The sequence below is a fragment of the Narcine bancroftii genome, chromosome 4 (genome assembly GCF_036971445.1).
Source record: "Narcine bancroftii isolate sNarBan1 chromosome 4, sNarBan1.hap1, whole genome shotgun sequence".
Classification (NCBI taxonomy): domain Eukaryota; kingdom Metazoa; phylum Chordata; class Chondrichthyes; order Torpediniformes; family Narcinidae; genus Narcine; species Narcine bancroftii.
Genome location: NC_091472.1, coordinates 318,868,411 through 318,895,178, shown reverse-complemented (window position 1 = coordinate 318,895,178; position 26,768 = coordinate 318,868,411). Strand labels below are relative to the sequence as shown.

General features: G+C 47.1%; 1 protein-coding gene across 5 annotated transcripts; it reads right to left on the bottom strand.

Annotated features, from left to right (window-relative positions):
* tmem169b (transmembrane protein 169b) lies at positions 1-26,768 on the bottom strand. Of its 5 annotated transcripts, none has more exons than XM_069936099.1 (4): positions 26,694-26,768; positions 15,992-16,061; positions 4,194-4,542; positions 1-1,926 (listed from the first exon to the last, which is right to left on the bottom strand). In XM_069936099.1, the coding sequence occupies exons 2-4, from the start codon at positions 16,016-16,018 to the stop codon at positions 1,304-1,306; spliced, it is 999 nt and encodes a 332-aa protein (XP_069792200.1). In that variant the 5' UTR covers positions 16,019-16,061; positions 26,694-26,768; the 3' UTR covers positions 1-1,303. The 5 variants fall into 5 exon arrangements, with proteins under 5 accessions (XP_069792200.1, XP_069792203.1, XP_069792204.1 ...); XM_069936102.1 differs by having other exon boundaries at positions 4,194-4,573; positions 26,694-26,712; XM_069936103.1 differs by lacking the exon at positions 15,992-16,061 and having other exon boundaries at positions 4,194-4,573; positions 26,694-26,739.

The window sequence follows — 26,768 nt, the reverse complement described above, 5'->3', positions numbered from 1 at the left end:
TTGGAGACCAGGAGTTGGTCAATACATCTTTAAAAAAGAGAACAATTGATTTCAAAGCATTTTATCCACCAACTATATATCTACACAGACCCCAGACTAAATCTTTCAAGCAAATATTCCTCACCCATCACTCCAAACTCATGCCAAAACCATTGGCTTTGTGAATGGCTCAAATTGAACAAGACATTTGAGAAGTTCATGGCTTGGAGACAGCCAAGTCGGAATACAAGATGGCATTCCTCCTATTTGCGAGTGGCCTCAATTTGGCAGTACGAGGCCAGAAACAGTCATGTCAATGTAGCAGTGGTGTGTGGAATTGGGAGTATGTTGCTGCAAGGCTCAAAGCAAAATGATCTCCTCGTCTGTGCCTAGTCTCCCCGATGTAGAGGAGGCTGCATTGAGAACACGAGATGCAGTACATGACCTTTATAGATTCACATAAAGTGTTGCTTCATTTAGAAGGACTGATTGGGGCCCCAAATGGTGGTGAAGAAGGAGGGCAAGTTTTGCACTTCTTGCAATTATGGGGTTGGTACCGAAGGAAATTCACGGGAAAGGATGAGTGGATGAGGGAGCCCTGGAGGGAGCAATTCTAACAGAAAGTAGAGATGGGAGGGGAAGATGTGTCTGTGGTGTGATCCCATTCTGAGTGGCAGAAATTGTGGAGGATATGTTGGGTGTGAAGGCTGTTGGGGTGGGGTATGTTAAGACAAATAGAACCTTGTTCTTGTCATGTCTTGGGAGAGAAGAGGCCACAGATGTGTGGGAAATGGAAGAGATGCTGGTGTCAAGGGGAAGCCGCATTTTCTGATGACATCTTGGATGTCTTGGAATGGAAAATAATGGGTTTTTTTTAAACTTAAGAATTAGTGAGTGGTAAAAAAAATCTAAGCTATTTCTTCAAAACAAAACATTATGATGATTAAAGTTACAAATGTTAAAATAAATAAATAAATAGACAGGCAGAGTTCAACATCCAGTATCTTCGATCTGTGCCCTTTGTACCTTCCTGGCAGTTGAAGGACCTGGGATCTGCACCAGGGAGCCCATCGGACTGATTGGGAGAGATCACTTTGTTTCATTAATACACACATTAGTGAGAAATGGAAAGTCAGGTATCAGGTTCACTGAGACTCAATTCAGATGAGTCTTGTAACTGTCTAAATAGCTCAGTTTATAAAACATGCATTTATTCTAAAATCCAGAGAGTAATTTCAAAGCAAGTCTGAATTCAAGGTAGAATTCTGTCTTCATTTTATTTCTTCTCATCACGAGGTGGCTTCCTCCTCTGAATCAACACTGATTAAACAGCAGAAGTTTGCTCTCCTGCTGCTACTGGCCTTCCCGACACACCTCCAGAAACATTCTCGGACTCGAGTAGCTCCACGATGCTGTATGGTGAGCAATCCTCCAGTCCAAGCTTTCCAGACAGCCAGCCGCAGAAACCTTTTTCCAAATCCCGCACTGCCTGCCACCACTCAGCCAGTGACCAGGAGATTTGTGTGATGGCTGTGTATACACTAATGGACAATGACACAACTACAATCAGCACTGGATAAAAAACAATGAGAAAGGGGCAGATTGTAATCTTATGCCAGAAGGTGCGTTCTTCATTGTAAACCAAAAAAATGTTATACCAGGTTATGGTTCCATAATGAAAAGACACCACAAAGGACAAGACAAAGATCACAGGAGCACACAGGAGGCTCCAGAAAACAACATGAGGACCCCAGTACAGTCCAACATCGCATGGTTCTTCCCTCCTTTCTTCGTCTGCTTTTGGGGTGTCCTGACATTTCGCCAGTTCCTGCAGCTCCTTCTCTGTTAGTGTTACATGGATATCCACCATCTGTCCTTTCTTCTTCCCCCTGGTGATTGTGCCAGTTAGTGTTACATACCTGCTGTCAGCTGGGAAATTCCGTTCATCTATCAAACAAATAAGTTTCTTTCATAATCAGCAATATAAACATTTACACATTTCTCATTTACAACCTCAGCTGGTGATAAGATGCTTCTCCAATCTTTTATAAAGAATTCCTTCAGTGACCACACCGCCATTCCATCATTCTCCTGGCTATTCATAAACCAGGCAAAACATATAGGTGCACGAGTCCAATTTTAATGATAAGATTGAAGCAGAGGAGGACCAAATTTAGTCATGGAGTCATTAAATCATACACAACAAAAACAGACCCTGAAGTCCATCTTGTCCATACCAAACATTCTGCCTGAGTTTGACCCATACCTCTCTAATCTGTCTACTGAAATCTCTTTATTCAGACCTTTCACAAAGTCCTACATGGGAGATTAGTCAAGAAGATTCAGTCACTCGGTATCTAGGAATAGGCAGGAAACCAGATCAAACATTGTTTAGGAAGAAGCCAGAGTGACAATAGGATTGCCTCTCTGTTTGGAGGCTTTGTGCCTCTGGATTATCATGTGGTAAACTGGATCGGCAAATTTGCAGATGATACTAAGGTTAGGAGTGTAGGTGTCATGCACAGTGAGGAAGCCTCTCCAAGCTTGCAGTGGGATCGAAGCCAGCTGGGAAAATGGGCTGCAAAATGGTGGATGGAATTTAATGCAGACAAGTGTGAGGTGTTTGGGAGGAAAAACCAAGGCCAAACTTTCATGGTAAATGGTAGGTACTGTAAATTTGTCAGGCACTAGGGTGGGGATAATCGGGGTGCCACAGCAGACTGTGGAATTAATGTGGAAAAAGATGTTATGCCTGTATAAAAAGACAGGAATCACAAGGTCATGTAAGGTGGGAATAATGTTCTGAGTTGCATCTATTTCAATGCAAGGAGTACAGTAGGAAAGGTAGCTAAGCTTAAGAGTGTGGAAAAGCACATGGAATTTTGACACTGTGGCCATTAGTGAGACTTGGTTGCAGGAGAGGGAGGACTGGCAGTTATGGGGTTCAGTTATTTCAGAAATGATAGTGGAATAGGGATGAAAGGAAGAGGGGTGACATTGCTGGTCAGGATAAATGTTACGGCAGTGCTGAGATAGGACAAACTAGGGCTTGTTGACTAATGGTGGAACTAGGAAAGGGATGAACACATTCATGGGATTGTATTATAGACCACCCACCTGAATCAGCTGGAATTGGAGGAGCAATTCTGCAGAGAGAGTGAGTAGAGAGATGCAGGAAACAAAGTTCTGTATATGCTTTTAAGTTTTCACAGATTGACATAAGGTCCGTCGAGCCTGCTCTGCCATTCAATGTGATCATGGCTGATCTGATGATTGGCTCATCTCCAGCTACCTACCTTTTCTACATTTCCCTTAATTTCCCCAACTATCTTGAAATCTAACCATCCTTGTCTTAAATATATTTACTGAGGTCGCCTCCACTGCTTCAATGGACAGTGAATTCCTCAGGTTCACCACCCTCTGAGAAAAGCAGTTCCTCCTCATCTCCATCCTAAATCTACTCCCCTGAATCTGAGCCTATGTCCCCTAGTTCTGATCACCCCCACTAATGGGAAAAACTTACCTACCTCTATCTTATCTATGCCTTTCATATTTTTATGTTTCTATAAGATCCTTCTCATTCTTCTAAATTCCAGCGAGTACAGTCACAGGTGACTCATAGGCCAACCTGTTCATCCCTGGAATCAACCTGGTGAACCTCCTCTGCACCACCTCCAAAGCCTCAAGTCAGGCTTGCCTAATGTTTCCCAAAATCAACATATAGAGGTCCCAACTAGAGAGAGAACAATAGTCTATCCCCTATCAGGGAACAAGAGAGGCCAGGTGATAGATGAATATGGGCCCAGTGATCATAATGGCATTATTTTCAATTATGAAAAAAGGTGGTCTGGTCCTTAAGCTGAGATTCCAAATTGGAAAAAGGCCAATTTTGAGGAAAAGAGAAAGGATCTGGTGAAGCGTGGATTGGCAGAGGTTGTTTTCTGGTAAAGGCGTGCTTGGGAGGCCTTTGAAGGTGTTAATTCTGAGAGTACAGAGTTTGTATGTTTCTGCCTTGCATTTGAGACCATTTAATTTTTCACCAATCTATTTGGCACATCTTGTTCATCTGTTTGACTGCAGCAGATTAAGTACAGTCTACAGATGCACTTATGTATACGACAATACACTTACAATAACATTAATTAATAAAATTAATCAGACAGGTTTGAACCTCAAGGTGAGGTCATCCTGTGGTTATAATCTATTTCCTGTACCTTTTGCAACTGGAGGACGGAGAAAGTTTGTTCTTTCTTCAGTGTTTTTAGCTGTAGTATCTGCATCCTGCTGGTCTTCCTCCACCTTGCCAGTGCGATAGATTATAATTGACTCTGGCCGTGGCTCTTTTTTCCTCTTTTTTTTCCGCTCCATTGTAATTTCACTATTCTTCTCACAAATGCTGGTTACCTGAGCAGCTTTATGTGGGGAGCCTTGATGTGTTACCTGAGCTGTCTGTTCCATGCCAACGTTGTTTTCAGGCATTTTGGTGTTCATTTGTTGAACAGCTATCATGTTACGCTGCAAACGCTTTTGCTTCTGAGTTCTGCCACAATCTCCCTTGCACACCTTGGACACAGACCTCCTGTTATTAAAACATCTAACATACAAAACAATCATTATATTCTGGATTAAAACAATTCAAAACATATAAATAACAGCTTGAAGTTCCTCCTTTCTTTTCGGCATTTGGCACTTCTCAGAAAATGGAGTCGTGTAAATCCTGCAGAAAATTATAGTCAAAGCACAGAGACAAGCCCTTGGGCCATACTCATCCATGCCGATCAAAGTACCTACCCAAGCAAGTTCACTGGGTGAGTTGGACCCATATCCCTCAACCATTCCACACTGTAATTGGGCCTCTTTTCCTTGCTCTGGCAGCTCATTCGATATGCACTTACCAACTGGAACAGGGCCCCTTTATTCCCATTCTATGTTTTCCCCACACTTGTGTTGTTTTATCTGGAATGTCGGAAACTGAGAAGTGACTTGAGAGTTTATACAATTATGAGAGGTATGGTTCAGGTGGACAGATGGAATCTTTCTCCCAAGTTAAAAACATCAGACAGAGCAGCCACTCTCAACAGGGGTGCTCCAGCACACTGAAGTAAAGGCCTTGTTTTCTTTTCACGTCATGTTACATAAATATTTTAAAAATGTTTTTTACGTGGTTGGTGAGAGAGAAGTAAGGAAGAAACCAAAACTTGACTGCTTCACAGGAAAGGGGACTCAAATTCTTTGAACAGAGTCCAAAGGGGGGCCATAGATGACAAAAGGGTGAAAATGGCTGCACTAGAGGATGTGACTAATTTGGGAAGAGAATGGGGTAGTTTAAAGATGTTCAGGGCAAGATCATAGAACCATAGAATGCTACAGCAGAGAAACAGGGCCTTTGGCCCTTCTCTTCTGTGCCAAACTATTATTCTGCCCAGACCCACCAACCTACTACACCCAGACTTCAACATCCCTCCTATCCATGTACCTTGATAAATTTTTCGTAAATGTCAAAATTGAGCCTGTTTTACAGTTCACATGGCAGCTCCTTCCACACTCTCACCACTCTCCATGTTAAAGTTCCCTTTAAATATTTCCCCTTTCACCCTTTATGCATATCCTCTAGTTTTTCTCTCTCCTAACCTCATTTTATAGGATTCCCTTCAGAAGCATAGAACATAACAGCACAGAAATGCATTTGCTTTTACATGGTGAGTGGTGGATGGCTGGAAGCAATTGCCAGTGGTGAAAGGTGATTTTGTGGGGTTTGAGAGGCTTTGAGTAGACACATTAATATGCAGGCAATAGAGGGAGATCTAGATCGGCTGTACAGTTTGTTCCATGCAAGTGGTGGAAGTGCCTGTGCAGGAACTGAAAAGTGACCATTATTCTGTAAATGTACGTGGTTATGGAAAAGAACAAGGATGCAGGAAACAATGAAGGAAACTCAAGAGCTGTGCAGGGTTGAAAAGACATAACCTGCCACAAAACCAATCCGTTAAAACTTCACTTCCAGATCGGCTCAAGGCCTTCCACATCTAATTTGATCACCAAAACAAGAGCCACTGTACATCCCCACGATTCCTCATGATCCTCTACTGTCAGTAGCCGAAGATGATGTGCAGATCCATGCAAATGTAAAAAATAATCTTACGGAAATTAGAAAGGCTAAGAGAATGTAATAGAGAAATGGAGGGTCTTTTAAAGGAGAGATTTAAGAGGGCAAACTTTATGGACCTGTGAGGTTGAAAGGCAAGGTCAAAAGTTTGAGAGAGCTGTGGTTCTCAAGGGATATTGGAAACTTGGTTCGAAAAAAGAGGGAGTACTGCAATAAATATAAGAAACAGGGAAAAAAGATGTGTGAATGTAAAAAGAATCTTAAGAAAGAAGTTAGAAAAGCTAAAAGAAGGAATGAGGTGGCTATAGCAAGCAGGGTGAAAATAAATCCAAAGGGTTTCTACAAATATGTAAATAGCAAAAGGAAAGTGAGAGACAAAATTGGTCCAATAGAGAATCAGAAAGGACAAATGTGTGTGGAGCCAAAACTGATGGGGGAGGTCTTGAACAATTTCTTTTCCTCGTATTTGTTGAGGAGAAGGATATTGAACTGTGCAGGTGGGGGGGGGGGGGAAATATATGGAGACTATAGTGTTTAAGAAAGAGGTTGTACTGGAGCTTTTGAAACATATAAAGGTGGATAAATCCTGACAGAATTTTCCCCAGGACCTTGAGAGGTTAGTGAGGAAAGAGCGGAGGCTCTGTCAGTGATTTTTCAAAAGTCATTCAAGACGGGTATCGTGCCGGAGGATTGGCGTGTTGCGCATGTGGTTCCTTTGTTTAAAAAGGGTTCGAGGAGCGAGCCGAGCAATTATCGGCCTGTAAGTTTGATGTCTGTGGTAGGTAAATTGATGGAAAGCGTTCTTAGAGATAGCATATATAAGTATATGGAGGGACAGGGTCTGATCAGGGACACTCAACACGGATTTGTGTGTGGAAGGTCATGCTTGACCAATCTTGTTGAATTTTTTGAAGAGGTGACTAGTAATGTTGATGAGGGTAGAGCAGTGGATGTTGTCCATATGGACTTCAGTAAGGCCTTCAATAAGGTTCCATATAGGAGGTTAATTAGGAAGGCTAAGTCCTTGGTATTAATTTGAGATAGTCAAATGGATTCAACCGTGGCTGGAAGGAAGGTGCCAGAGAGTACTGGTAGATAATTGTTTGTCAGGATGGAGGCCGGTGACAAGCGGTGTACCTCAGGGTTCGGTATTGGGAATGTTGCTGTTTGTCATATATATTAATGATCTGGAGGATGGGGTGGTAAATTGGATTAGTAAATATGCAGACAATACTAAAATAGGGGGAAATTGTGGATGATGAAGAGAGTTTTCAAAGATTGCAGAGGGATTTAAACTGCTTAGAGGAGTGGGCAGAAAGATGGCAGATGGAGTTTAATGCTGATAAGTGTGAGGTGGTTCATTTTGGAAAGAATCAAAGCAAGACATATGTGGTAAATGGGAGGGCATTGAGGAATGCAGTGGAGCAGAAAGATCTAGGAATAACGGTGCATTGTTCCCTGAAGGTAGGGGCGCATGTGGATAGGGTGGTGAAGAAGGCCTTTAGTATGCTTGCCTATATAAATCAGTTCATAGAATATAGGAGTTGGGAAGTAATGATGAAACTGTACAAGGCATTGGTGAGGCCAAATTTAGAGTACTGTGTGCAGTTCTGGTCACCGATTTATAGGAAGGATATTAACAAGATAGAGAGAGTGCAGAGAAGATTTACAAAAATGTAGCCTGGGTTTCAGCATCTGGAATAGAAGGAGAGTTCGAGCAAATTAGGTCTTTATTCCTTGGAACGTGGAAGGCTGAGAGGGGATTTGATAGAGGTGTTTAAGATAATGAGAGGGATAGAGTTGATGTGGAAAGGTTTTTCCCATTGAGAGTAGGAGAGATGGATACAAGAGGTTACGGGTTGAGAGTTGACAGACAAAGGTTTAGGAGTAACATGAGGGGGAATTTCTTTACTCATAGAGAGGTTACTGTGTGGAATGGGCTTCCGGGAAAGGTGGTGGAGGCAGGGTCAATTTTGTCATTTAAGAAAGAGTTGGATAAGTATATGGATGGGAGGGGGATGGAGGGATATGGGCAGAGTGCTGGTAAGTGGGATTAGAGGAGGGTGCTTGGATCAGTGCGGACTAGAGGGCCAAATTGACTTGTTTCCGTGTTGTAATTGTTATATGGTTATATGAGATATGAGGTTGCTTTGTCAAGTATGGTGAAAATAAATCCAAAGGGTTTCTACAGATGTATGAGGAGCAAAAGGTGAGTGAGGGATAAAATTGGTCCCCTAAAGGAGGAAAGTTGACAGCTAAGTGTGGAGCCAAAAGAGATGGGGGAGATTTTGAAGCTTTTTTCTTCAGTATTAACTAAGGAGGAGAATTTGATCTGTATAAAGTAGGGAAATAAGTAGGGGGGTTTATGGACACGACGATGATTAAAGAAAAGGAAGTACTGGCGCTTTTAAGGAAAATAAAGGTGGATAAGTCTCCAAGTCCTAACAAGATATTCTCTAGGACCTTGAGGGAAGTTAGTGTAGAAATAGTAGGGGCTTTGACGGAGATATTTAAAGTGTCACAGGAATGGTGCCGGAGGATTGGAAGGTGGCTCATGTAGTTCCATTGTTTAAAAAAGGTGCTAGGATTAAAACGAGTAATTATAGGCCTGTAGGTTTGACATCAGTGGTGGGTCTGTTAATGGAAAGTATTCTTGGATATGGTATATATAAATATTTGGATAGGTAGGGTTTGATGTTGTATATATAGACTTTAATAAGCCCTTTGATAAGGTTCCTCAGGGAAGGTTAGTTCGGAAGATTCAATCATTAGGTATTAACATTAAAGTAGTAAAATGGGTTTAATGGTTGAATGGGAGATCCCAGAGTAGTGGTAGATAATTGTTTGTCAGATTGGAAGCAGGTGACTAGTGGTGTACCTCAGGGTTCAGTATTACTATTTGTCATAGATATTAATGATCTGGATGATGGGGTGGTAAATTGGATTAGTAAGTATGCGGATGATCTGTGGATGTTGAAGGGTTTCAAAGCTTGCAGAGGGATTTAGGCCAGTTGGAGGAGAGGGCCAAGTGTGAGGTGTTACATTTGGGTAGGGCTAATCAAAATAGGACATACACGGTGAATGGTCGGGCATTGAAGAGAGCAGTAGAACAGAGGGATCTAGGAATAATGGGACATAGTTCCTTGAAGGTGAAGCTACATGTGGATAGGGTGGTGAAGAAAACTTATGGTATGTTGGGCTTTATAAATCAGAGCACTGAGTCTAGGAACTGGGATGTTATGTAAAACTTGTACAAGACATCGGTGAGGCCAAATTTGGAATATTAAGTACAGTTTTGGTCACCAAATTATAGGAAAGATATCAACAAAATGGAGAGTGTGCAGAGAAGATTTACTAGAAGGTTGCAAGGGTTACAGGATCTAAGTATTAGGGAAACGTTAAATAAGTTGGGTCTTTTATTATTTAGAGCATAGAAGATTGAGAGATTTGATTGAGATATTTAAAATTATTAGGGGTATAGATAGAGTGGATGTGGAGAGGCTGTTTCCTTTAAGAAAGGAGGAGATTCAAACGAGAGGACATGAGCTGAGAGTTGGGGGAAAACATTTAGAGGAAACATGAGGGGGGGACTTCTTTACTCAGAGAGTGGTGAGTGTGTGGAAAGAGCTTCAGGACAAAGTGGTGGAAGCAGGATCGATATTAGCATTTAAGGAGGTTGGATATGTATATGGACGGGAAAGGAATGGAGGGTCAAGGGGCGAGTGTAGGTCAGTGGGGTTAGGTGGGAGAGTGTTTGGCATGGACTAGAAGGGCCGAGTTGGTCTGTTTCTATGGTGTAATTGTTATGTGGTTATTTATGGCTGACTCTAGGAGAGTGAATCCAAAGAAAACTGGTTCAGATGGAGTACCAGGCCAAAGACTGAAAAACCGTGCTGACCCATTTGTCAATGTATTCACATGTATGTTCAACATAGAACCAGAGAATGTTACAGCACAGAAAAACAGGCCATTTGACCCTTCCGGTCTGTGCCGACCAATAAAACTAACTAGTCCCACTGACCTACTTTCATTCCATTACCCTCCAGACCATTCCTATCCATGTATTTATCCAATTTAATTTTAAAACTCAAGATTGAATCGAGATTCACTACATCAGATTTCCCAGAACAGTTCCAGCTGCGTGGGGGATGATGGGTAGGGAAGACGGCCTTTGCTCTGCTGCATTTTGAGCCACAACGAGTGGCCCTCAAGGCCAAAGCGTCCCAGTGAGGCTGTCATCGTCCGCACCAGACGCTCCCTGAAGGCTCCCACCGGTCCCCGCTGCCCTGCCGGCTCCCACTGCCCCTCCGGCTCCCACTGCCCCTCCGGCTCCCACTGCCCCTCCGGCTCCCACTGCCCCTCCGGCTCCCACTGCCCCTCCGGCTCCCACTGCCCCTCCGGCTCCCACTGCCCCTCCGGCTCCCACTGCCCCTCCGGCTCCCACTGCCCCTCCGGCTCCCACTGCCCCTCCGGCTCCCACTGCCCCTCCGGCTCCCACTGCCCCTCCGGCTCCCACTGCCCCTCCGGCTCCCACTGCCCCTCCGGCTCCCACTGCCCCTCCGGCTCCCACTGCCCCTCCGGCTCCCACTGCCCCTCCGGCTCCCACTGCCCCTCCGGCTCCCACTGCCCCTCCGGCTCCCACTGCCCCTCCGGCTCCCACTGCCCCTCCGGCTCCCACTGCCCCTCCGGCTCCCACTGCCCCTCCGGCTCCCACTGCCCCTCCGGCTCCCACTGCCCCTCCGGCTCCCACTGCCCCTCCGGCTCCCACTGCCCCTCCGGCTCCCACTGCCCCTCCGGCTCCCACTGCCCCTCCGGCTCCCACTGCCCCTCCGGCTCCCACTGCCCCTCCGGCTCCCACTGCCCCTCCGGCTCCCACTGCCCCTCCGGCTCCCACTGCCCCTCCGGCTCCCACTGCCCCTCCGGCTCCCACTGCCCCTCCGGCTCCCACTGCCCCTCCGGCTCCCACTGCCCCTCCGGCTCCCACTGCCCCTCCGGCTCCCACTGCCCCTCCGGCTCCCACTGCCCCTCCGGCTCCCACTGCCCCTCCGGCTCCCACTGCCCCTCCGGCTCCCACTGCCCCTCCGGCTCCCACTGCCCCTCCGGCTCCCACTGCCCCTCCGGCTCCCACTGCCCCTCCGGCTCCCACTGCCCCTCCGGCTCCCACTGCCCCTCCGGCACCCACTGCCCCTCCGGCTCCCACTGCCCCTCCGGCTCCCACTGCCCCTCCGGCTCCCACTGCCCCTCCGGCTCCCACTGCCCCTCCGGCTCCCACTGCCCCTCCGGCTCCCACTGCCCCTCCGGCTCCCACTGCCCCTCCGGCTCCCACTGCCCCTCCGGCTCCCACTGCCCCTCCGGCTCCCACTGCCCCTCCGGCTCCCACTGCCCCTCCGGCTCCCACTGCCCCTCCGGCTCCCACTGCCCCTCCGGCTCCCACTGCCCCTCCGGCTCCCACTGCCCCTCCGGCTCCCGCTGCCCCTCCGGCTCCCGCTGCCCCTCCGGCTCCCGCTGCCCCTCCGGCTCCCGCTGCCCCTCCGGCTCCCGCTGCCCCTCCGGCTCCCGCTGCCCCTCCGGCTCCCGCTGCCCCTCCGGCTCCCGCTGCCCCTCCGGCTCCCGCTGCCCCTCCGGCTCCCGCTGCCCCTCCGGCTCCCGCTGCCCCTCCGGCTCCCGCTGCCCCTCCGGCTCCCGCTGCCCCTCCGGCTCCCGCTGCCCCTCCGGCTCCCGCTGGCCCCCACTGCCCCAGCAGCTCCCATTACCCCGCCGGCCCCCACTGCCCAGACGGCTCCTGCCAGTCTCAGGCCCATAAAGGTGCCCGCCAGTCCCTGTTGCATTGAGGGGGCCATGCAGGGTGAGGGGTGACTGGGAAGATGTGTCGCCCCTAACCAGCTGCTTGCAGCGGCTGTACGTTCAGGTCAGATGGCAGAGAGCAGTGCTCCACCAATTATCCTTTCCCGAGAAGGGTTGGAATCGGCACATAGGAGTGGCCACAGCGCATTCAAAAAGTTACAGCTTTATGCGTAAGGGCGAAGAACCTCTGCCTTTATAGACTGGTGTTCTCCCTGCTTGAAGGTGCCTACTGTTTTCTTCCACCAAGCCAATTTCAAATTCAGTTTGCAACCTCTCGATGTACACCTCACCTTCTGAATCAACCCACCAGCATTAAACAGGAGGCCTCAATCATACCAGAGACCAAAAAGAGAGCAGTAACCTGCCTAAATGAATACTGACCATGGGCACTCAGATCCACAGTAATGTAGTGTTTTGAAAGGCTGGTGCTGAAGCATATCAGCTCCTGTCTGAGCGCCAACATGGTCCTGTTCCAATTTGCTTATCGTAGCAACAGGTCTACGGCAGATGCCATCTCAATGGCTCTACACAAAGCCCTGGAACAGCACCCATGGACAGAAAAGACACATACATCAGGGTACTCTTTATCAACTACAGTTCAACATTTAACACCATCATCCCATGAAAACTGATCAGCAAAGATTAAGACCTGGGCCTTAACTCCCCACTTGTAATTGGATCATTGATTTCCTCATGTCCAGACCCAAATCAGGGAAAATGGTCAAGAACATCTCCTTCACAATCTCCATCGTACTGGAGCACAGCAGGGTTGGGTTCTTAGCTCCCTGCTCTACTTACATTACACCTACGACTCGGTACAACACCATCTACAAATTTGCAGATGATACTGCAGTAGTGGATTGTACAAAAAGGGGCAATGAGTCAGCGTGCAGGAGGGAGATTGAAAACTTGGCTGAATGGTGACTGACAACAAACTCTCAATGTCACCAAAACCAAGGAGCTGATTGTAGACTTCAAGAAGGGATCATTGGGTGGTCAGAGGTGGAGAGGGTGAGTATATTTAAATTCCTAGGTGAGTAAGTTTTAAAAAGAGCGCAGAGTGGGGACTTGGGCCATTGTGATCTCGGGACTGTCGCAACAAGAGGAATGAAGGACTTGTGGAGGGAAGTAAATCACAAAATTCTGTAGCCACCGTAGTCAAAGTAAAAACATAAAATGTTGGAGAAGCTCAGCAGGTCAAACAGTGTCCTTTAAGTAGCAAGGGTAAAAATACATAATGGGGACAGCAGCAATAAGGTGGGGTAAGGGGGAAGGGATGGAGAACTGGAAAGACAGGAAAGGGGGAAAGAAAAGGTGAGCAACTTCAGCAGAAAGCAGAGAAGTCAACGTTAATGCCATCTGACTGGAGATGCCCAGATGGAAAATAAGATGTTTTCCTCCAATCTGCAGGTGGTCAGGGTGGGACAATATATAAGGCCACAGACAGACATGTGAGTGTAGGAGAGTGACTCAGAATTGAAATGGATGACGATTGGGAGATGGCTGTGTTGTGAACGGAGAGGAGGTGCTCAGCAAAGTGATCTCCCAATCTGTGACCAATCTCTCTAATGCAGAGAATGCCACAAAGTGAGCATCAGATGCAGGAAATAAGTCCTGTGAATTTATGCAAATGAAGTGTTGCTTCACTTGAAAGGGCTGTTTGGGGCCCCAGACTGTGGTGAGGGAGGATGAATGCACGAGGGAATCATGGAGGGAATGGTCCCTGCGGAATGACGAGAGAGGAAAAGAAGAAAAAATGTGTGTCTGGTGGTGGGATCCTGTAGTAAGTGCTGGAAAATCTGGTGGATGATGTGTAGGATGCGGAAGCTGGTGGGGTGGTAGGTGAAGGATTCTATGTTTGTTGCTTCTGGGAACAGAGGAGGCCAGGGCAGATGAGCGGGAGATGGAGGAGATGCAGGTGAGGGCTGAGTTGATGGTGGTGGAGAGGAAGCCATGCTTGTGGAAGAAGGCAGACATTTCGGAAGATTTGGACTAGAAGATCTCATCTGGGGAACAGATGCAGTGGAGTGTAGGGAACCAGCCGAAGTGAGTGAGTTTAAAAACAGTGCGGAGCAGACTCGGGCCATTGTGATCTCGGGACCATGCAGCAAGAGGAGGAGCGAAGGACTAGGGAGAGCAGTGAGTGTAGGGAACCAGACAGGTGAGTGAGTTTTAAAAACAGCACGGAGGGCAACTGAAGGGTTAAACAGAGTTGATTTGTGGGAGTGAGTACATGAGATAATTGGCGGGGACAAATAAAAGGAGGGGAAGCTGAAGAGGAGTGGCCAGTGTGTGGCTGAGAGGAGCTTTGAGGCTTTGGCTCAAGAGGTGTTGGTGAGCTGAGGACAAGCTTACTTCCAGTGAAGCAAGGCCAAGTAAGAAATTTTTTCGGAGTAGGTAATGGAGTCAGCTGGGGGGGTAAATTTCTCCAATTGTGGGATGTGGTAAATGTGGTAAAACACAATTTTCCATGATGAAAGGTGCATCCAGCTGCAGCTCTTGACAAAGCAAGTTAGGAAACTGGAGCTGGATGAACCCTAGAACATTCGGAAGGCAGAGGCAGTAACAGACAAGAGCCTCAGGGAGGCAGTCACTCCCAAAAGTCAGAAGGTAGGTAGCTGAGTAACTGTCAGGAGAGGGAAGGAGAATAGACAGAGAGAGCAGAGCACCCCTGTGGTCGTTTCCAGAAACAAAATACTGTTTTGGATACTGCTAGTGGGGACGACCTACCAGGGACAGGTTGTTGTGGTCATGTCTCTGGCACTGAGACTGGACACTGAGAAAGGAAGGAGGTAAAGGGGAGAGCAGTAGTGATAGGGGATTCGATAGTTAGGGGGACAAATAAGAAGTTCTGTGGGAGAAATCGAGAATCCAGGATAGTTTGTTGCTTCCCTGGTGCCAGGGTCTGCGATATCTCGGATTGAGTTCTCTGAATTCTCAGGAGAGAGGGTGTGCAGCCAGATATCATGGACCATGTAGGGACCAATGACATGGGGAGGAAGGATGAGGAGGTCCTGCAAAGAGATTTTAGGGAGTTTAGTGCTAAGTCGAAAGACAGGACCTCCAGGGTTGTGATCTTAGGAGTGTTACCCGCGCCATGTGCTAATGAGGCTAAAAATAGGAAGTGGATGCACCTCAATCCGTGGCTAATGAGATGATGCAGGAGGAGGGCTTCATTTTCTGGACAACTGGGCTCTGTTCCAGGGAAGTTGGGACCTGTTCTGATGGGATGGTTTGCACCTGAACTGGAGGGCGACTGACACACTTGCGGATAGGTTTGCTAGTGCTGCTCTGGAGGGTTTAAACTAGATTTTCAGGGGGAGGGAAACCAGAGTGTTAGACCAGATAATGAGGTGGAGGAGGTTAAAGGTCACGTAAAGACAGAAATCAAAGGTTTATATATAATAGAATTGTTCTCAGGTGTATTTATTTCAATGCAAGGAGTATTGTCCGTAAGGCAGACAAGTTTAGGGAATGGATTGGCATATGGGATTAAGACATTATTGCTATTAGTTGCAGGAGAGGGGTAGGGCTGGCAGCACAATGACCCAGGGTTCAGTTTCCGACATGATAGAAGGGGAGGGGTGGCATTGCTAGTCAGTGAAAACATCACAGCTGTGCTGAGACAGGACAGCCCATAAGGCTCATCTACAGAGGCCATATGGGTGGAGCTGAGGAATGAGAAAGGTGTGACCACATTGATAGGGTTGTATTATAGACTGCCCAATAGTCGGAGGATTGGAGGGGAAAATCTGTAGGGAGACAGCAGATGGATGTAAGAAACAGAAAGTTGTGATAGTAGGAGATTTTAACTTTCCAATATTGACTGGGACTCCCATAGGCCGGATGGCTTGGAGTTTTGTCAATAAGCTCAGGCAAATTTTCTAAATAAATACAGCTACTCCCAACTTGTGATCTATGCAACTTACCTCTACCCGCATATGACCGAAAAACTGTTAAAAATATATAAAGACAATATATAAAATTTATGTGGTTTATGTTGTATTTGACGAACTATAAAAGGGATACAGGGCATTTAAAAGCCAAAATGTGCGTACTTACCTTGTTAGTTAGCGTCCTGAGGTCCATAGACTGAGCGCGCCCATCTTGATTCCTACGTGCTTGCACAAGTCTTCAGTTGGCACATGTGTGGTTCATGTATTGGAGTTCGGTTGGCACAAGAGTTAAGGGCACAAATTCAATATCGTTAGGGTGCTTAACTTAAAACTTAAAATTCCTGGGTGTCAATATCTCTGAAGATCTATTCTGGGGCCCCCATGCCAATGTAAAAACAAAGAAGGCTTACCAGCAACTAGTCTGGTCCTCCAGTTGAAATTCTAAATTGAAGAATGGCCAGTTTTGTGGAAATGAGAAAGGATCTAGGAAGAGTGAATTGGGATGTTGTTTTCTGGCAAGGACATGTTCAGTAAGTGGATGGCTTTCAAAGGTGAAATTTTGAGAGTGGAGAGTTTGCATGTGCTGTCAGGATTAAAGGCAAAGGTAACAGGCATCGGGAACCTTGGTTTTCAAGGGATATTGGTGATCTGGTTAAGAAGGTGTATAGCAGGTATAGGCAACAAGGAGCAAATGAGGTACAGTCCATATCTGATTATCCGAAATGGTCGGGACCAGACCTATTTTGGAGAAATGATTTTTTTGGAGAACTGGTCATTTTTTAAAAAAACAGCCCAGTAGCAACAGAAAATCATTTTAAACAACAAAGGCTGTTTAAGCATTAAAATAATGTTTAATTCTCACCAAAAAAAATGCTGGCCACCTCTGATTACCGACTCTTCCCCACCGAAGCTTCATTCGAGCCAGGTGCCCAAGAGTCCCGCTCCTTCCTGGAAGCCCGAGGTCCACTCTGCTGGCAATAGGAGACCGAAGTCCGTTGCTGCAGGCGCCAGGAGCCCGACATCCCCTGTTGCCACTGCTGGGAGCCCAACATTCACTATTTCCCTCACCAGGAGCCTGAGGTCCCCGGTCAGTTTGGCTCTGAAAAAATTTTGGATAAATGAGGATTTCTGATTTGTTTCGGATATCCTCATTTAACCAAAATTAATTCAGAGGATTTCAGAGAATCTGATTTCAGATAATCAGAATTGTACTGTACAAGAAGAGTATAGAAGATAGAAGAAAATACTTAAGAAGGAAATCAGAAAGGAAAAAAGACATGAGGTTGCTTTGGCAGATAATGTGAAGGTAAACCAAAGGGGTTCAAAAAGTACATTGAGAGTAAAAGAATTGTAAGGGACAATATTGGTCCCATAGAAGATCAAGAGTGGTCGTCTGTGTGGAGCCTCACAAGATGGGAGAGATCTTAAAAAGTTTTTTGCATCAGTATTTACTCAGGAAACTGGCAGAGTGAATAGGGAAAGGAAACAAGCAGTAATGCCATGGAACATTTAAGGATTAAAGACGAGGAGGTGCTTGCTGCCTTACAGCCCATAAAGGTAAGATATATCTCTCAGGCCTGACATATTTCCTCGGACCTTGAGGAAGACTAGTGTAGAATTTGCAGGGTCCTGGCAGAAATATTTAAAATGTCCTTATCCATGGGTGAGATGCCAGAGGATTGGAAGGTAGTTCATATTGTTCCGTTGTTTAAAAAAACGTCTCCAAAAGTAAACCAGGAAATTACAGGCCGGTGAGCCTGATGTCAGTAGTACGTAAATTAGTGGAGGGTGTTCTGATAGATCGGATATGAGTATTTTGACAGCCAAGGGATGATTAAGGATAGACAGAATGGCTTTAAGTGTGGTAGATCGCGTTTAACAAATTTTAGAGTTTTTCGAGGAAGTAGCCAAGAGAGTAGATGGAAAGGCTGTGGATGTTGTGTACATGAACTTTAGTAAGTTCTTTGATGAAGTCCCACATGGGAGGTTAGTTCCGAAGATTCAGACACTTGGTATCCATGAAGAGGTTATAAAATGGATTTGAAATTGGCTGAATGAGAGAAGGTAGAGAGGTATATTGATATTGCTTCTCAGACTGGAGGCTTGTGATTAGTGGTGTGCCTCAGGGATCGGTGCTGGGACCACTGTTGTTTGATGTCTTTATCAATGATCTGGATGATAATGTGGGAAATTGGATCAGGAAGTTTGCAGATGACAGTAAGATTGGAGACGCTGTGGACGCGACGAAGACTTTCAAAGCTTGCAGAGGGTTCTAGACCAATTGGAAAAATAGGACAGAAAATGGCAGATGGAATTTAATGCAGACAAGTGTGAGGTGTTGCATTTTGGAAGAACAAACCAAGGTAGGACATAAATAGTAAATGGAAGGGTACTAAGGAGTGCCAAGGAACAAAGGGACCTGGGAATACAGATACATAATTCCCTGAAAGTGGCATCACACGCAGACCCGGTTGTAAAGAAAGCTTTTGGCACCTGGGCCTTTATAAATCGAAGTACTGAGTAAAGGAGTTGGGATGTTATGGTGAGGTTGTATAAGACATTGGTGAGGCCAAATTTGGAATATTGTGGAATTTTTGTCACCTAACTACAGGAAGGATATCAGTAAGATTGAAAGAGTTCAGAGATTTACTAGGATGTTTCCAGGTCTTCAGGAGTTGAGTTAGAGTGAAAGATTAAATAGGTTAGAACTTTACTCTTTGGAGTGTAGAAGAATGATGGGAGATTTGATAGAGGTTTTCAAAATTATGAGGGGTATAGACAGAGTAAATGCAAGTAGGTTATTTCCACTTAGGTTAGGAGAGATAAATACAAGAGGACATCGTTTTAGGGCGAAAGGATTTGGGGGAACATCTCCACTCAGAGAGTGGTGGGAGTGTGGAATGAGTTGTCATCTGAGGTGGTAAATGCAGACTGACTCAACTTTTAAGAATAAATTGGATAGCTACATGGATGGGAAGGGTCCGGAGGGTTATGGACTGGCTGCCAGTCCATAATGTTTCAGTGCAGACTAGAAGGGCTGAATGGCCTGTTTTCTCTGCTGCAATGTTCTATGGTTCCTTGGAGTCACCATCTCAGAGGACCTTTCCTGGACATAACATACTAATGTCATTGTATATAAAGCACGCCAGCACCTCTACATCCTCAAGATTCTGCAATGGTTCAATATATCGGAAACCTCAGCAAATCTCTACAAATGTATAGTGGAAAGTGTACTGACCAGCTGCATCACAGTCTGGTGTGGTGGAAAGCCCTGCAAAAGGTAGAAGACAAAGCCCAGGACATCACAGGCAAAACCCTCCCCACCATCGAGAACATCTACGGGGAAAGCTGCCGTTAGAGAGGAGCAGCAATCATCAAAGATCCACCCCACCCAGCACCTGCTCTGTTCTTGCTGCTGCCATCAGGAAACAGGAAGAGGTGGCACCAGACTCATACAACCAAGTTAAGTAGCAACTTTGATTTGCCTGCAGGGAAAAGAATCTAGGGTTGTAAGTGATGTCATGAATGTACTTTGAAAATAGACTTGAACTTTGAACGTACAATTCAGGTTTTGAAGCTTGGAGGTGCTGTGAATAATGTGGAAGTTTATATATAGACAGGGTATAAAATTGGGCTGAGAAGTGGCAGATGAAGTTCAAGCTGGAGAAGGTAAAACAATGCTCTTTGGAAGATTGGACTTGGCAGAGTATGTGGTTATTGGCCAGATTTCCAACAGTGTGGAGCATCAGAGGGATTAATCTTTCAAGGTTGATAGGATAGTTAAGAAGGTGTACGTGCAAGTGCTGGCTTTCATTAGTCAGAAGATTGAGTTCAAGAGCACTAATGAGACCACATTTGGACTATTGTGTTCAGTTCTGGTCGCCTCATTACAGTAAGGATGTGGAAGCTTCAGAAAAGGTGTAGAGGAGATTGTCTGGATTGGAGAACATATCTTTTGAAGCAAATTTGGCAGAGCTAGGGCATATGAGGGGATTAGACATGGTGGACAGCTAGCATCATTTTCCTGGTGTGACAGTGGCAAATACTAGAGGAGATGTGGTATTTACCATTGCAGAAGGACCTCTGCTACTATACTCAACTCCCTTGTTATGAAGGCCCACATGCCATTAGCTTTCTTTACTGCCTGTTGTACTTGCATGCTAACATTCAGTGACTGATGAACAAGGACACCTAGATCTTGCTGGACTTCCCCTTTTCCTAACTCAACACCATTCAGATAGTAATCTGCTTTCCTGCTCTTGCAACCAAAGTGGATAACCTCACATTTATCCATATTAAACTGCATCTGCCATGCATCTGCCCACTCACCCAACCTGTCCAAGTCACGCTGCATTCTCGTAACATTCTCCTCACATTTCAGCTTTGTGTCATCTCCAAATTTGCTTATGTTGCAGCGAGTCGCTACAGTAGAGAGTGGAAGAACGACACACTCTCAATGCGGTTATAGACAAGATTAGTTTATTGCATTCTCTGCCCCTGCTCATATTGGCCCAGTTTCCAGCCACTGGGTCCGGTTTTCCCGCCATTGTCGGCAGAAGTGATGTCAGCGGCATTACAGTTGCTGTTTGGTTGATGTTCCTGCCATGCGGGCAGTCTGCAGAGGAGAAAAGCCATTAGCCTGTGCGGGACTTGTGTGATCGTTGTGATCTACTGTCATTTTGTGTGTCGGGCTGTCTCCCGGGTAGCAAGCCACTACATGATCCCCTCAGAACCAGCGATCCAAGTATTGTCCTTTGCCTTTGGCAGCCTGCCCCTGCGTCGTGGGGCCTGTGTAGTGACCGACTGGCTGGTGTCACATGTGCTGGCTTGAGGCAGTCGATAGGGAAAGTCTCTTCCTTACTGCCAATATTCAGCACACATGTTGACTCGTTGTGCCAAGTCACTCAGTAGGGCCTCTCATATGGTTGTGGCAGGGGTGAGCAGTGTGCTCCCCATTGTACAAAGACGTATTTACATGTCTTTAGGTTCTTGGGGTTGAATGCCTTTGGTTGGCTTTGCAGCAAGGGCTGTGCTGGGGCTAAGATACTGAGTCACTCCCTTAGCTTGTCCAACTTTACAGCTGATGGTTCTTCTGAGTCCTTGGCAGCAATCAAGAACTCCTCTGGTATGACCAACAGTATGCCATATACCATTTCCACCGCTGAGGCATTGAAATCCTCCTTCAGTGCTGTGCAGATACCCAGGAGGATCCACAATAGGTCATCTGTCCAATGCGATCCCTTGAGTCGAGCAATCAGGGCTGCCTTCAGGTGTCTGTGGAACCGCTCCACCAACACATTGGCCTGTGGGTGGTGGTGTTGGATTCGCAGAAGGTTGACCAGTGCCACCCAGAGCCCTGAGGTGAATTGTGCACCTCTATCAGGTCATATGCTGCAATACCCCAAACTTGCCACCTAGGTACTGATCAATGCTCTGACACAGGACTTGGTAATTGTTTTTGCCAGTGGAACCACTTCTGGCCACCTTGTGGACCGCTAGACCATTGTCAAAATGCACTCTGCTCACTGGGAGACCGCCAGCAGTCCTACGCTGTCAATGTAGATGTGACTGAACCTTCAACATGCTAGTTTGAAAGTTTGTGGAGGTGCTTTGGCATAGGTTTGTTGTTTTGATACAGCAATGGTCTTGGCCCATTGACTATCCTGCTTACAGAGGCCATGCCAAATGAACCTGCTGGCTACCATCTTGACAGTGGCTCTGATGGCTGGGAGCACCAGACTGTGCACCACTTCAAAAACCTGCTGTCTCCAGAATCCTGTTATGATGGGGTGGGACTTGCCAGAGGACACGTCAAATAGAAGCTTCTGGTTGTCTGGGCCGATGGTTACGTGCTCTAGCCTGATCCCTGAGACCGCCGTCTTGTATGCGGGAATCTTGGGGTCTGTCTGTTGTGCTTTGGCCAGGGTTTCATAGTCTATCTCCGGGACAGGATCTAGATGGCCTGAATCACCAGTCATGACTGTGCGTTGGCCACTACATTGGTTTTACCAACGATGTGTTCTTTGTCTGTGGGAAACTCGGATATGTAGGACAGTTCCGATACTTTGTTGAAGGCAAAGGTTAGCAGTTTGCGGTTTGTGAAGTCCTTGAATTGCCTCCCCTCCAAAAAGTATCTGAAGTGTCGGACCATCAGGTATAGTGCCAGAGTTCACGATTGAAGGCACTGCATTTCAGTTCAGGTGGCCGGAGGTATCTGCTAAAATACGCCAATGTCCTTTGATCAACAGTCCAAGCATGGCGCCGATCAGTGTTGAAGACGTTCACTGTGAGGGCGGTTGGGGCATATGTCCTAGGGTGCACCAGAAGCATAGCGTTGGCAAGTTTGTCTTTTGCTTGTTGGAATACCTCTGATGCTTTCTTGTCCCAGGTTACCTCTTTTTGCTTCCCTGCCATGAGGGTGAATAGTTGTGAAACGGTTGTAAAATTTGATCATACTGGTGAATTCCTGGAGGCCCTTCACCATGTGGGGTTTGGTGAAACGCCTGACAGCCTCTACCTTTTTGGGCAGAGGTGTTGCCCTGTGACTGTTGATTCTGTAGCCCAGGAAGTCGATTGTCTCTAGCCTGAACTGACATTTGGCGAGGTTGATTATAAGGCCAAAGTTGCACAGGCGAGTGCACAGTTGTCTTAGGTGGGCCGTATGCCCTTTGCGATTACAGCTGGCTATCAGAATATCGTTAGGTAAATGAATGAAAACCTGAGGTCCTGTCCTACTGCATCCAGAAGTGTCAATATTACAGTTGAACAAAGGGGACTATGGAGCCATGAGGAAGGAGTTGAGAAGAAAGATGCCCTACCAGGGATAACAGTGGAACATCAATGGCAGGTATTTCTGGGAATAATACAGAAGGTGCAGGATCAGCTCATTTCAAAAGAGGAAGAAAGATTCTAAGGGGAGACAGGGGCATCTGTGGCTGACAAGGGAAGGACAGTGTGAAAATAAAAGAGAAGAAGTATAACATAGCAAAGGAAGCCAGAGATTTGGGAAACTTTTAAAGGGCAACAGAAGAGAACTAAAAAAGCAATGCGGGGAGAGAAGATGAAGTACAAAGGGAGGCTAGACAAGAATATAAGGGAGGATAGTAAAAGCTTCTTTAGGTATGTGAAGAGGAAAAAATGAGTGAAGATCAAAGTTGGGCCCTTAAAGACAGAAACAGCTGAAATTATTATGGGGAACAAGGAAATGGCAGACGAGCTGAACAGATACTTTGGATCTGTCTTCACTAGGGAAGACACAATCTCTCACATGGAATAGTGGACGGAGGACCTAGGGTAATGGAGGAATTGAAGGAAATTCACATTAGGCAGAAAACAGTGTTGGGTAGACTGATGGGACTGAAGGCTGATAAATCCCCAGGGCCTGATGGTCTGTATCCAAGGGTACTTAAGGAGGTAGTTCTAGAAATCATGGACACCTTAGTAATCATTTTCCAATCTTCTATAGATTCAGGATCAGTTCCTGCGGGTTGGAGGGTAGCTAATGTTATCCCATTTTTTAAGAAAGGAAGGAGAGAGAACACAGGGAATTATTGACCCGTTAGTCTGACATCAGTGGTGAGGAAGATGCTGGAGTGAATTATAAAAGATGAAATAGTGGTACATTTGGATAGCAGTAACAGGATCAGTCCGAGTTAATGTGGATTTACGAAAGGGAAATCATGTTTGATTATTCTTCTGGAATTTTTTTGAGGGTATAACTATGAGACTGGAAAAGAGAGAGCCATTGGATGTAGTGTAGCTAAATTTTCAGAAAGCTTTTGATAAGGTCCCACATAGGAAATGAGTGGGTAGAGTTAGAGCATGATATTGGGGGGAGGGAACAGACGTGGATAGAAAATTGGTTGGCAGACAGGAAACAAAAAGTAGGGATTAATGGGTCCTTTTCTGAACGGCAGGTAGTGACTAGTGGGGTGACTAGGCTTGGTGCTGCGACTGCAGGTATTTACAATGTACATTAACGATTTAATTGAAGGGATTAAAAGTATCGTTGTAGTGGCCCACTATCCGGGAGATGGCCCAACACACAAAATGATGCAATGATCACACAAGTCCTGCACAGGCTAATGGCCTTTCTCCTCAGCCAACTGTAATGTTGCTGATATCAGTTCCGCTGACAATGGTGGGAAAACCGGGCCCAGCGGCAGGAAACTGGGCCGATATAAACAGGGACAGAAAGTGCAAAAAACTGGTCTTGTCTTAAACCACATTGGGTATGTGTCATTCTTCCACGCTCTGCTGTAGCAACTCTCTACATTCGTGATCCTGACTGGTCCAAACCGCATTTGAACCCGAAGATTACCGACCAGTTAACTACATACAGTTTCCTTAAAACTGCCAACATTCTGGACAGCACAGCCACTGGTCTGAGCAGGCCGAAGCCCAGTTCCAGCTCGGACAGATCACCACTCGTGCCACGAAGTACTACTATGTGGTGAGCTCACTTGACCAGGACAGCAGCACGAGTCATCAATTTCCTGTGGCAGCCTCAAGAACAAGGCCAATATGAGGCCCTTAAAGAGCTTTTAATCCAATCTTTCGGACTCTCATGGCGTGAGCGTGCTGCCCGTCTGCTGCATATGGACAGCCTGGAGGACAGGGTCCCATCCATCCTCATGAGTGACATACTGGCCCTGGCCAAGGGGCATAAGTCTTTCCTGACGAGGACTTCACTGACCCCAGGAAAGTCGCTGCTCGGGTGGACGTGCATTGGAGAGGGAAAAGGGATGGCAGCTCCGTGATGGAACAAGTCACTAGGCCATGCACACAAAAAAGCCAAGGTCGCAACAACTATCAGAAAGCCAAGTGGACTCCCCCACCAATCAGTTCTGCTTCTATCATCAGAGGTGGGGTACAGAGGCCTGTTGATGCTGCCCCACGCCCTCCCTGCATGTTTCAGGGAAACACTGTGGCCAACCATCATTAGTGGCTATGGCGGTTGGACAACGGGACAGCATCCTCCATGTCTGGGACTCCCTCTCGGGACAGCAATTTCTAGTCAATACGGATCTTGAAGTTAGCGTCCTTCTCCCCTCAGCTTACAACACCACACGGAATGGAAAACCAGGCCAGCACAGAGGGCGGCGAACAGTAGTAGCATAAGGATCTTCAGCACCTGCACCATCCCACTCCGTTTTGGCCACAGCCACTCCTGGAAGAAGACTCCCTCCAAGTCCACTGCCTGCTAGTGGTCCTCACGTCTGGTACACGCCAGTACTTTCCAGACTTTCTGCGTAGGTGAGGCCAGACTATCCCCCCCCCACCATTTCTACTCTGTCACGGTGTCTGAAAACAAGTTTACACGCATCGTGGACAAATTCCGTTCCATTGTGACACCTCAGCCAAACCAAATCACGGTATGACACCACCTTCTGACTCCACTCCATGCCAGGGCATGCTCCCTTCTCCCTCTGAAATTATAGATTAAAACATATTTTTATGGTCACTACTTCTTAATAGCTCATTTACCTAGAGTTCCCTTATCAAATCCAGTTCATTACAAAACACTAAATCCAGAATTGCATTCTCCCCTGGTAGACTCGAGTGCAAGATTCTCTAAGAATCCATCTCGAGATTTAGGGAAATTAACCAACCCTTAATGGCTGATGTCCCAAGATATCCAGGATCTGGTCAAGAAGGTGTATGTATGCTAGTTATAGACAGCCAAATCAGAAGTTGATAAAATTGTGAAGAGGGTAGGTAGTCACAGACCTTTTCCCAAGGTCAAAGGAGACTAAAACTAGAAGTTGCAAGTTTAAAATGTTTAAAGATCTGAGAGGCAGGCTTTTCCCAAAAGCATAGAACAAGCAACAAGAGCAAGCGAGAGAGCAGGTACAAACAGTGTATTTAAAAAGAATTTGGACATGTCCAGGAATAGATGGCTATAGACTAAGTGCAGGAAAACATGATGGGTCAAGACCACCGAATCATAAATATGCTCATGAAAGAAATGTCAAGAACCACAGGGCTTTACAGGAGAATTAAGAAGTTTGGAGAGGACCTGAATTTTTTTTTCCACCTCCAAGTCGATTGAAATCTACAGCACATTGAAGTGGTGGCAGGAACTTAACAAATATCTGGATGTCCACTTTCATCACATTACAGTAAAAACACACAAACGCTGGAGGAACTCAGCTGGTCTCACAGCATCCATAGGAGGTAAAGATCTATTGGCAATGTTTTGGGCCTGAGCCCTTCCTCAAGGATGCTGTGAGATCGGCAGAGAAAGGTCAGCACCTTTCTGCAGATGGGGAGTAATCTGGAACCAGGGTGAACGGTGCCGCCACGATGTGGGCACTGGCCATCTCATTCTCCAAGAAGTCTCTCTCAACGGACTCGGCCCCGGAAAAGGGAGGAGGGTCCGGCCGCCCCTGCAGAGGGGCCCATCACCGACTGACCCCGCCTGGCCGCCACCCCCGGACCCCATCCCCCTCCTCGCCGCGACCCCCATCCCCCTCCTCGCCGCGACCCCCATCCCCCTCCTCGCCGCGACCCCCCATCCCCCTCCTCGCCGCGACCCCCATCCCCCTCCTCGCCGCGACCCCCCATCCCCCTCCTCGCCGCGACCCCCATCCCCCTCCTCGCCGCGACCCCCCATCCCCCTCCTCGCCGCGACCCCCCATCCCCCTCCTCGCCGCGACCCCCCATCCCCCTCCTCGCCGCGACCCCCCATCCCCCTCCTCGCCGCGACCCCCCATCCCCCTCCTCGCCGCGACCCCCCATCCCCCTCCTCGCCGCGACCCCCCATCCCCCTCCTCGCCGCGACCCCCCATCCCCCTCCTCGCCGCGACCCCCCATCCCCCTCCTCGCCGCGACCCCCCATCCCCCTCCTCGCCGCGACCCCCACTCACCACGACCCCCGCAGTCGCGCCTCCCCGCGATTCCCACTCGTTCCCCGTCCCTCGTTGGCCATTCTGTCCGCGCGG